Raw genomic sequence first — 12,719 nt, forward strand, 5'->3', positions numbered from 1 at the left:
TTGAAAGGGACTAGGAAGGGAAGGGACCCTCCCAAATTAGCAACTAGGGGAGGCGTATGCTTTTGGGTTTTGCAGGTTTGTTTTAGGAGAGGGAGGGGGGGGGGGGGGGGGGTATTGTATTGATTTGGTATTCTGTGTTTTCATGTCTTTGATGTATTGACTGTGACCTCTCTGCGGTATGATAATTGAGAACTGCCGTTGCAGCTTATAATGTATGATGATCTGACCTTTTATTCGTACAGAAGCGATTATTTTACTGTACGTCGCACCTTACCATAATCATGAGGGATTGTGACCCATCCCCCACTCTTTACTTCTTCTAATCAGACGGTGCCTACCTAGCTAGCCTAATTACCAACACTTTTTTCCATTTTTAATAAACAGTCCTTATTTTGCTTTTCTATACAAATGTGAGTACTTAAGCGAAGGGATGTACATGGATATACCCGAATTCGCGTGCGACACTCAACCCTACCCCTAGGGACAAGGCCGTTCGAAATGAACGTCATGCCCTCAGTATTTTTCGCTTATCCTTGGACTATGGCTGTCATTTTCGTGCAGTCCTGTGTTTCGGTGTAGGGTGGTGTGCATTGCATATGCCCAGGTAGTTTCTTCTTTTTTTTTTTAATTAATAATAAAAAAATTAAATAATTAATGATCTTGAGGAATTTTGAAAATACAATAGATTCTAAATAATGAGGAAATGAAAATCATGAGACTAAAACAACTAAGAGATATGGATTGAAAATGAATTGTATCCATCATTTAAAGATATTCGTATCCAAACAAGAAATAATCTGATTCAATAACATCTGATTCATATCTGATCTAGTTAAATATCCAAAGTTAAACGGGAAGAGTCAAAATTTAAAGGTGAATTATATCTGTGTCACTACAAGTGGTATATGAGATGGAGCATAACAACTGCGTTGTGTCTACAAAAATGAAAAAATTCCTTGTGAATATCTAGTTCTCATGTATGTTCTTGTGCATTGAATTCGAGTATCTTAACGTAAAGAATTATAAGATCACATTCGTCTTAATGGCTAGTTTTTAAGAGTTCTATCTAAGTCTCAACAACACATCATCGACATAAATTTTGAAGTATATGATTTATTATTATTATTATTGTTGAAGTAATTTGGTTCAATAATTTTAGGTTTTTTCCTAAACATTTTTTTTTCTATTATTTTATCGATTTAAAAAAAAAAACAAAATAATAAATAATGAACTATTCAAAAGAAGGTTGCAGGAATAGACGGAGATTAGACTAGCTTCACACTCATTTAACAACCCGGAATTGGGATCAGTAAGGAATCAGTCATAACCGGCCAAAAATAGACCAAATCCTAGATTTTGAAATGAGATTGGCTGATCTGACCGAATAGTATCTAGGTCGATCTTGGCCGATTCAATCTAAATCAGCTGATCCGATCCTAATTTCTAAATTTTGGGCTCAGTCGATTCCGGTTCCTTGAACTATAGGGGTAATAGCGGATCAGTAATGGCAAATTAAGAAGAGGCCACCCACTAAGTTGTGGCAGGAGGGTTATAGAGTGAATAAGGTCCGTGTAGGGAAGGGGTTTTTGGTTTAGGGTATAAATGGTGACGTCATTTAGAAGGTAAAGGATGGGGAAGAGTGCTATAAAGTCCACACCTCGAAACAAGTGCCTTTCTCTGTCTGCTAGTTTTAGTCCTACAGCTTTTATTTAATCGGATCCAGTTCGAAATGGAAACATTAGATTACTGAATTCCAGGAACAAGTGGGGTGTGGGCCGGGGGTCCAATATTTTATGGTTCCGATTTCTAAGCTCGAACAGGGAGCCGCAGCCGCATGCTTCGGTCTCCTACGTCACCTGTTGCATCTTCTGTTCGTTTTTACCCTTTTTTTCCTACTCATGCTTTTAGTGCACGTATCGTAACGGGTATCGTTAAACCGAAAAATCAATATGGAATCGGATCAGTATCAGCGTGGATAGGCCATATCAATTGTATATTATAACATATCATCAACGATCAATTACTTACAAAACCGATTTGCATTGCCCATACGATACCGATACCCCAAACCATGTCCCTACTAGAAGCACACATTATATTATAGGCAACTTAAAAGCATATTCTCCACGCAAAACTAATGAGTGGGAATGTGGGACCAGATATGTAGAGACTCGTTTCTCATGCGTGTTTTTTATATTGTGCTGGTGGTGGCGAGCCAAATGCAAACCAGAAAGAAAAAAAAAAGTAGCACCAACTTTGAGATTGTGGGGTTGTTGGGGCCAGGGATGGTCTGTTCTAAGTCCTGCTGCGAGAAGAAAGCTGTTGTTACACGTGAGTTTGCGAACGTAGCAAAGATATATCAGAAAAGTTACTCGTGTGAGGAATGTAGGATTGTGCAGTGGGACGGGGTAATCGTTATCCCCTCCAATTTGCTGTTTACTGCCCTCTCTAGTTCTTCCAATTCCTCATATGGGAGCGAAAATGACCACCTATCCCTTGCTCAAACACACTGCCCTAGATGTGGTCCACTGCCCCCTATTAGAGGAATTGGAGAAATTGAAGGTGACCGCAGATATGTCATGAAACATCGGCCAATGAGGAGCTAACAGTGCATCGAGGATGAGCCGAGGTCAAGTGGGGTGAACACGAGCCATGGGTTATCCAAAACGAGGAGACTCATACTGGCACCCGACTTCGGGGTTCATATACGCAAGGCCGGACATGGCTGAGCAGCGAGAGATCGACAGGAAGACCCTTTCTGAAGGCACAACCAGACCAAAACCTTGCCCACCCTATGAGAAGCAGGAACGACCTTCTCAGGATGACCCGATCACTACACACCACGAAAAGGGAACACGCCACGGGTCCTAGTGGCCCGAGATCATCGCCCATACGTTGCCTAATAAAGCGCAGGGGGATCAAGGGATCAACCCTATCCCTAGAATTACTCCTAAAATCTCTCACTCCACGCCCAGGACTCTCCTTTCTTAATAGGGCAAATTTCTACCCACCATGCCTCACTCATCGTCTATAAATTACTAGGTAATTTTCCTCCACGATATCTGAACTCAATTATTCTTATCTGTTGCTAAGAGATCTAACTTAGGCATTGGAGTGGACAGACCGGCTCAACCCGGGCCTCTCTTGCTACTATGTATTGCAGGAACAGATTGCTCTGGTACAATTCTTGACGCAACAATCGCAAATTGAAGGTGATAATTATTTGAGGCGGGGACACACCACCACCCATGATTCAACGATACCACATTCCACTGCAAGCAAGTCTGCAAAAAAAGAAGAGGTAGCGTAAAAGTTGAGTCACCGTTGTTATGGGAATCAAATGACACGTGTTGATTCATTTTGGGAGCGAGTGTAGATTGTAACCAATTAATATATGATTTCAAAGGGAAAGGCCAAGGACCTTTATCCGCTGTTGTCCGCTGCTGTGGGCATCGTGTGGCGCAGCAGCGGCCATGTGCGTACAGTGGAGTCCGCTGTCCACACATGACCGTAGTTGCGTCGCACGATGCGCACAGCAGCGCTCCAGTTACAACAGCGGATAAAAATTCGAAAGGCCAAGGCCACGCAAATGAGTGGTGACCACTGTGATAAGGTCTTGCGTCTTGACCAGCATTGTTTTGAGGAAGTGGAATCGGTAGCGATCGGATTCCGATTCTTGGAATCATGGTACACGCTAATTCTTGCCAGTTTACAACCGATTTTGGCTGATTCGGATCACAATCGAGCGATCGACATTGGCTAATTCAATCCATGATTTCGTATTTTGAAATGTTACATAGTTCCAAATATACCCCGAGTTGGATAGGCTATGGATAGTCTCTATTCTCCAATTTTTTGAACTCTTAACAGAAGTAAGGGAGGAAATAATAAAAAAAAAAGACCCACTATGGAGATTTTTGTAGGAAAAAAGAGTTTGAAATAGTCATTAAATTATAAAAGATACAAACCATGATGAAAACAGTGGGATTATGATTCTTATGGGCACACCCTCTACAGTTAAAATTTAAAAGGTGGATAGATTGTAGGTAGAACCGTAGAAGTTGCATCCTTCTTGTGTATAGTTTTTTTTTTAAAGAATTAATGAGATACCTAAGAATCGTTATCCTCTGCTGTCCGTTGATCGGACAAATACCTAGGGTTTGTTTTTTGCAAGTGGCACATTGAAAGTGAATAAATACCCATCACTCACATGAACATAACTCAATACAACTGCAATATATAAATATGGGAGAAAGAACGCCACTTGGTCGTGCTAGACAAGCTGCTCAAGTGCCTTGACACAGGGCTATGTGAAATGACCATTGCACCTCTGATTAGTTACGAGGTTCCAAGGGGTGCGACACTGCAACGGTTATTTTGCGTGCTCCCATGTCAAGGCATAGGGGGCTAGGGGCAACATATACTACATCATCTGGTGACATTCTCTTTCCCTATATATGTGTAGGAAGCGTGATCAATAGGACGATGAATACCATTTTTTATGGGATGAGGTGGTCATTTCACTTCACATATGTCTGAGTGTAGAGGGGCAGGACATACATCCCCACAGAGAACATTTCTCCACATATATTAGATTAGAGCTTGACTAATGAGATATTCATTTAGTGTTGGTGTCCTGTACTTAGCCATACATTATAAAGGGACAATAAAATGAAAAATGAAAATTTGTTGACAATTCAAAGTACAGATCAGCAGAGATGATCAATACAAAGAGATGGAAGGAGAGTCTTAACTCCAAGGTCCACACGGCATGCTGTAATGAGGATGATGACTTGAAAGCTTAGGAGGGTAGGAGCCCACAAACAGTCCCCACAGATTACTGGATTTACTATTTATGAATGATTATAATTGTTATGAAGAAAAGGGGTTGGGATTCCCAACTTGGGAAAGCTTGTTGTGGGGTTTTTTATTAATTCTAAGTTGGGAAAGTTTCTGACCATCTTGTTGTGATGCTTGCATTGGTGGGTGAAGCACTGGCTGTAGGTTGGTCCTTTGCTCGACAAAAAGAGTAGGCTTGTCTCATGTGAGAATCCTTTCGGATTGCCAAGTATTGATTAGGTGCCTCTCGTCTGCTTCTTTGGTGTCTCCTCAAGAAATTGCTACTGTGGTTAAGGATATTCTTTTGTTAAAGATTGAGTTTGCTTCTTGTAGTTTCCGCCATGTAATTAGGTCGAAAAATGTAATTTCCCATTCTATTGCTAAGTGGGCTATCAGTTTCCCTAGACAGGGTTTTTGGTTGTCCTCCTTTTCGAAGGATCTTTTGAGAATTGTACAATAGTTTCTGCCTCTTGTGGCTTTTATCGATCCCCCCCCTTTCCCCTCCTTGAGGGGGTTTTGGGGACTTTTGCACCAAAAAAACAAAAAAAAAAAAAATTTGTCATCCCATCATAATGACATAACGTACAGCTACTGTGGCATTTGTTAAGATTAGGTACGCAACCCACCTCCCAACCCTTCCCTCTTGTTGTGGTCAATTACCAAAAGGTGGACCTTAATCGAAATTGGCCAATCCTTGATTACTATTAATGTCGATTATTAAACTCTATTTATGAATCTTTATTATTATTATTATTATTTTATTAATTAAAAAAAACAATGAAACTTATTTCTTGATCATGATTTATAAGTATTTTTTGTTGAATTTAATGATGACATGATTATATAAAAGGAATTTTCAAAATACCATTTTTGAAAGATTGTACTATATATGTTTTGTCTCACACAAGTGTTGAACCCAACTTCTAGTAAAGCAAAAAGAGTGAAAAATCTATAGTTTTACATTACTTTGGAATACGGATGTACATTAATAGTCAAAATCCGTTTCCGTATCCGTTTAGTATTGTTCAAATTCGTTCGAAAGCTAATTAGATGCGGATGCAGATATAGCACTATTCGAATCGAATTCAATCCATTTACATCTCTACTTTGGAAGAAAGTGAGATGGGGTTTATATAATATAATTGGAATTAAAGAGTTAGGGTTCAATGGAAGAAAAACTCACTATATTTTCTTGTCCTTGTGAAAATTCAAAGTTTATTTTCACATACACACATGTGTGCATGCGGTATTAGGCCAAAACACACAATTTTGCATGTCGTATTAGGCCAAGTCATGGCTTCAATAGTGAGGCCAGGCCTTATTTGTATGTCTTCCTTTCTTGGTGATAACTTAGATCTGGAAAATCAATTTAACAACGTCTTTTTCCCAGCTGTGATTTTTCTCAATCCGACATTTCGTGAGTTTTTACTGTAATGTGTGTGCCTTCCTATTTTGCTGGTGACTTAGATCCGGAAAATCAATTTACCAACGTGTGATGTCTTTTTCCCGAAATGTTCTCTATTCGACGTTTAATGAGTTTTATCCTTTTGCTATGTGATGTTCTCTGTTTGATGTATAGCGAGTTTTTACCGATGTCAAATGATCGTCCAATGCTCATTGATGCAGATGATTTTGTATTGCATGTCATCTATAATGCACTGGATGTTAGCATCGGCTAGTTATTTGTGTATTTTCAATCTGAGAGACATTATCTTTTGAAGATAATTAATTTATGTGTTCTTTCCTCTTTCTCTCACGCACACACTCTCTTATACGTTCTCCATGTGTTGGCTGTCGGTTTCACTGATGTTGAGAAGTGTTATGAACCTTCTATCCTTGTTGATTGAGTACAACCCGAGTGTATTCTATCGTAACTTGATAAGTGTGTGAAACATTTACCACAACAGCGTACATGATTAGTTTATCTTGGACGCTATTTTGCACCATAAATCTACAAACTTTAGAAAAATGACAAGTGTCACGATTCAACCCCATCATATCTCCTAACAACTGCAAGTTTCTTTATTATAGTAGACGAGTTCATAAAACCACCCAACATCACAATAATTTCACTTGGTAGGCTATTTGGTCAAAGATTGGTGTATCTCCCATATTACCATTGTACCATTTACAGTACCATTGAATAAAATAAATCCAAAAAACCAAAAATCTATGGACATCTTTCATCCAATTTTGAGGGTTTTGGCCAATTTAGATCATCGTAAACTGATGTAGCCAATATGTCACGTCAACATTAAGGGTTTAGGAAAGTGATGGGAGAGATTATCCGCAAAGCTACTGCTGATAGTTAGGTCCTTGGTCTTGGGTTGTATTACGGATTTACCTCCCCAAGGATCCACGACTCAAGAGTCGTCATCGTCTCCACCTCTAGACCACCAGCAATTCTGATATTGTTGTAATCACACAGGTTGAATACGAGCAATTCACCATTAGAGTTGCTGCTTCAAAATCAAAAATATCAAGAAATCTTAATCTAAAAGCATCGATCATTGCCACCCGAAGTTCACCATTATCAGCAAAACTAAAATTACACTTCAGGCAACCTTCGAGTCTGTGGAAAGGTAGATCTATATTCTCTCCATTAAGATCGCTTTCAAATGTATCCCCTTTTTTATTAATTTTGCTCATACAACAAATAGTGAAGATAAGTGAAAGCTATGTATGAGTATGACTATGACCCATATATACTTACACCTAAAACCATCACACTAGACCTGACCAAGTCGAGATAAAGGCTAGGCAACCAAACAATCAATCAATGAACCAACCAACAAAACCCCAATTTGAACAAATATTGAACTAACAACTAATAAGGAAGGAACCATCATATCACACTATTCTTGTCGGTAACCCATCCTTGTGCTAAGCTTGTGTGTATGTAAATTAAATTGGGTAAAATTGCCAATGTGCATGAACACATGGTACCAATAATTTGGTCATGGGCCTTTGGCCTTTGGCCTTTGGGGAGAGTGAGTGGGTGGGTAGGTGAGGTGGGGTTTCGTCGGATGACCTTTGCAACATTTTAGTCAAGAAAGTGACACAGAAAGGTAAAGATCGATCCCAATAAATTGGCAGAATCTATAATTGCAAGTAATGGGAAGGGCCAGCCAGCCAGCCGGCCGGCCTTAGCCTTAAGGCATTGACCACTCGTGTTAAATGCGTTTTGGATTATCACAGCCTTGAGCTACCTTTCTCCCCACAGGCCCACAAAGGCCGCCCTATCTCTTCATTACTATCTAACTTTTTGGGACAAAAGCCAATTGTCCTAATCTTCATACCAAATTGCAAAAGGTTGTCTTCGGACGTGACAGGGTACTACTACTACTACTTGGCAGTGTGCAATTGTGAACCTATTCTAGGACTAATCAATGGATATGGATAACCTATTTGTGATCAATCTTAAAGTGTTCTTCCATTGCACCCTGAAGGTCTAGGTGTGTCAAACCCTAAACCTGATTGGTCAAAATAGATCGAACTCAATCGAAAATTTTGAAATGAGTAGAAGAATTAGTTAAAAAAAAGAAAGGGGATCGAGTTTTCCTCCAACCGCAAGGTGGGAGAGGGCGGGAAAGGATCATACTAAAACATTAGAAGGGGTTTGGTGGATGAAGGGAAATTTGATAAAAAAAGAAAAATAAAAAATAAAAGGCCAAATGTTATATGTGCCCGGGGTGCAGATTCCACCCAGACACATGGGGGTGGGCGAAGTGACCATCCTACCCCCTGATGGTAGGCTCATGTGGCTGGGTGCAGACTACGGTGCGGCATAAAGAACATTCGTCCTAAAAAAAATACTTATTTGAATTTTATATTCATCTCCTTTTGATTTTGTTAATTTTACTAAATTTTTTAATTTAGAGTTTGAGTAACTTTTATTTATTGAAGCATCGAGTTGTGTTACTTTGATTCCAAAGGGAGTCATTGCATTGGGAGTTCATGAAACTTTATGCCTCTGTGGAGTCTACGATATCATTTTCCTTTATACTTAATAGACAATAATTTTTCACCAAAAAAAAAAAAAAGAAAGACAATAATATACTTAAACGTAACTGAAAGAAAATGGAAAATTCAACCAAAAAATAGAAGTGAAAGAAAAAGGAAAAGTGGAACTAAACCTAGGGTGAATATAAAATAGGGACCCAAATTGACCCTGATTCTGGGTTGGGTAGGGGTTCAATTTATCTGGGCCCACATTGTATTTGCAATATCTTACGAGTGAGAGTATTCCTGTGACATCAACAAATGGCAAGTTTTAATGGAACCCACAGAACCATGAATGGATTCTGTAGCCCCATAGCCCCGGACCCATGTAGTTTCTTATCCAACAACTATACGAAACCTTATGGATAGAACAGAACTCAATAATTGCATACTTCCATATTGGCGTTATCTTTCCTGTCACTGGGCTAGGCCCAGTGGGCCTACTATTGAATAACTCGTAAGGTTTCTAAATGTTATATGATCCAAGCCAGCTATGACTTAGAGACGCAATAGGACACAAAACTACCAAAGAAGCCAAATCGTGGACCACTTCTTTAAGCTCTGAAATAAATAGAAGGGGCGCTGTTCTCTGTGACGCAGTGGAGGCTGTGCCCAAGCACATGGGGGTAGTACATGGGTGTGGGCATGATGATCACTCTGCCCCCTGAGTGAGTTGCAGGCCCATGTGCTTGGACGCAGTCTGCACTGCGGCACACAGAGAACATTCTCCCTAAATAGAAGTATCGTTCAAGATGTTGCTAATTATATAAAGGGACTTTTCCTCCACCTTCAACATTGTTTTCGTGAGGAAAATAACACGGCGGATTGGCTTGCTTTTTTAACTGATGTACACCACCTATGAAATGATCCAAACACCATTGTTTTTGTTGGGCTGAATCGTCCAACTCCCGCCACGGCTGGAGGGGAGCTGATTTTTTTTTTCCCATCCATTTACATCCCAACTCATTTCAGAATAAAGTTGAGGGAAGTGTCGATCCTCTCTCCTAAGCAAGTAAAGTAAAACTAAACCCGCAAAGGCTGAACCTGAGCTCAGATGAAGTAAGATTTTGCTCATATTCAAAACTGATTTGAGTTTTTGTTAGCTGATGTGGGCAATCTTGCCACATCAGCATAAGAATCATTATCAAGATTCAACATAAGAATCCTGAGCTGGTTGCAATGCGGATTCAGAATTGGATCATGACTCTTATCTTATCTTCCCTTGGTGGAATGGAAATATGAATAAGAGTGATATGGATGAGTCCTGGCCCCGCACTGAACATATGCTGAGACCATCAACTGGTTCTCAAGCTTAAGTGACATTACTGCAAAGGTTCAGAAACTCATTACCAAGCATCAGAGTAGCAGCAATGTCAGGTATACTTAGTCCTAATGGAGGGTAGATGTTTGTCTATCCATTCACTTTCCATCTGGTCTCTGTTTAGCTTCAGAAGAGTTCATCCGGAGCTGTTTCTCTTTCCGGATTTGAGAACTTAGTAAAGGATATATGGAATCGAGTGATCATTTAAACATAGTTGAAGGAGCAAACCCAAAGTTATTTGCTTTTATAAATTATTCGATCATAATGGGGCAAAAAATGAACAAATAAACAAATAAATTACAGTATCTAATCCTAGTTTTCCTACTATTGTTATGAGGAATATACAATTAGCCACTCTGCTACTGTTCTAGACCAATGTCGAGCACGAAGATGTGGTAGGATCGTACAGGGCCGGAAGCATATACTTCCTCCCATTTACGCCGTGGGCATTGTAGCTAGCACCGGTCGTCGAATCCACCAAAAGCTCTCCAGCATAACCCGGATAAGCTCCCTTTCCATATATACCAGGGCAAGCCGAACCAGCTTCTAGAGGTGCCTCTGCAGATCCTTGGTAATAACCATTACCGAATGGATTCGTGGCAGTTCCGGCCAAGAGGCTAGCGAGATTGATAACCATTCCGTCAAGGCCAACGTCGTTGTTGGGGGCGACCAAAGGAGAGCTCTGAGTTCCATAGATGGGTTGGTGGAAGGGCCAAGCGCATTGACCAGGGCATTGAGTCTCCGAATTGCCGACCCAGATGTAAGCGAACTTGTGCTTCTTGTAGCGAACATTCTTCATGTGGTGGTGTTCCAGAGAGGACCCATGAGTTCCGCACCTACTGACGCAGAACCCTTCAACGGCAACATCAGAGGCTGTCAAGACGACGTTAATGGCGTTCCTATGGTCGCCTCTGGCTGCGAGCTGAACAAGTTGTTTGCTGGTTAGAGATTTGCCCAAGGAGTAGTTCTCATCGAGGAGCTGCTTGCCCAGATGGAGGGAAAGCGAAGATTGTTTCTTAGAGCTGAGATGATAGTATTTCTCTGTGGTTTTCCACCATGTAAGAACAGAGGGTTGGGGTTGGGTGTTCAGGGGAGGTGAGGTTGTGGAGAGGGAAGATATGAAATCGGAGATGATAGCATGTTGGGATTGCTTGAATTTGCCGTACCAGATGAGATTAACTGAGATTTGGCCGGAAAGAAGGGAACCCTTATGGTATTGAAGCAGGGGTTGCTCCTGTACCAACTCAGTCAGTCTTCTTCCTGCAGAAGAGACATGAAAGAGGGAAACTACAAGCAGGAGTTGCAAGAGGAGAAGGGAAACAGAAGAAGAAGAAGCCATTTTCAACATTTCAAAAACCGTGGAGAGAAGGGAAGACACTCTAAGAAGAGAAGCTGAGATCGACGAAGACTAAAGAGGGGGGTGGCGTTATATATAGCATTGGAGGAGAAGGGGCCAATTGGGGCAGGAGGACTCCTTGGGGTGAGAGGGTTATTTCCACGAAGTGAGGTCACCGTAGTCCACACTCCACTCCACTCCACACCACACTCTCTCTGCTGTCACAGATACTAATTGACGAAGATACCCTTAGACCTCGCCTCTCTGTTTTTTCGAGAAGTATTAAAGAGGGAAAAGAGACGTTGGAAGAGAGGTAGGCCACTGGGCTGGGCCGTGGGCTAATGACAACTATTATAAGTCTAATTACAATGCCAACTGGCTTTGGACTTCTCTATTTTGTTTCTTTTTAGCGCTTTTTCAGTATAAAAGTACAAATGGAGACAAAAATGAAACGCTAAGGCGGCTTTAGGGGTTGAACGGAGGCAGAGGGGGTGAGTGACCCGCACAGTCTCACACAAATAAACACGTGAAAAGGAATCTTGGGCGCGTGCGGAGCTGGGAAGGTGAAAACCGAGGGGTTGGAAAGGTGCCAGCTGGATCAAGCTAACACGTGACAACTGTAGCGCGTCATAAAAAGCCAAACCTCTGATTCTGAGTTATTTGTTTTTTACAGACAACCAAAGGCTGGAATTAGAACTTCTGGGGTGGTGTGTGGATGTGGGCCCTACGTTTGGGGTTACACTTTTCCTACATTTTTTGCTGAATCATATCAATGACAGGCTTGGGATGTGCATGTCAATCGGTCGTGTTATCAACTGCTACCCCGATAGCCAATGAAAATGCATAAAGAGGAAATGGTTTGTTGGATGCGATTTTCAATTTTATTGGGGGAGTTGAATGGTCTTTTTACACATAAAGGCATTGACTTGTATTTAAACCCGAAACTACGATTAAGATTCTTTTTGTCATATTTTATTATGGGAGTGGTGGGAATCCAAGACTAGTGAGGAATAGGTCGGCCTCCTCTTAAACTCGAACCTCCTAAGGGCTAGGCCCCGCTATAATAACCTCAAGCCTTAAAACATTTCTTTTTTCTAATCATTGTATTATTTTGCATTAACTTTCTAAAAAATTATGTATTTATGTTAAATATCTTACAGCAAAACAACCGTAGCCTTGTTGATATCTCTACTGATAGGCAAAGTGGGCAACAAAGCAATC

General features: G+C 40.8%; 1 protein-coding gene across 1 annotated transcript; it reads right to left on the reverse strand.

Annotated features, from left to right (window-relative positions):
• Positions 1 to 10,375: 10,375 nt before the first annotated feature.
• LOC122662115 (protein PHOSPHATE-INDUCED 1-like) lies at positions 10,376 to 11,555 on the reverse strand. Its single transcript, XM_043857679.1, has one exon. It carries the CDS (start codon positions 11,508 to 11,510, stop codon positions 10,530 to 10,532), a length of 981 nt encoding a protein of 326 aa, XP_043713614.1. The 5' UTR covers positions 11,511 to 11,555; the 3' UTR covers positions 10,376 to 10,529.
• Positions 11,556 to 12,719: the final 1,164 nt, after the last annotated feature.

The sequence above is a fragment of the Telopea speciosissima genome, chromosome 1 (assembly GCF_018873765.1).
Source record: "Telopea speciosissima isolate NSW1024214 ecotype Mountain lineage chromosome 1, Tspe_v1, whole genome shotgun sequence".
Lineage (NCBI taxonomy): Eukaryota > Viridiplantae > Streptophyta > Magnoliopsida > Proteales > Proteaceae > Telopea > Telopea speciosissima.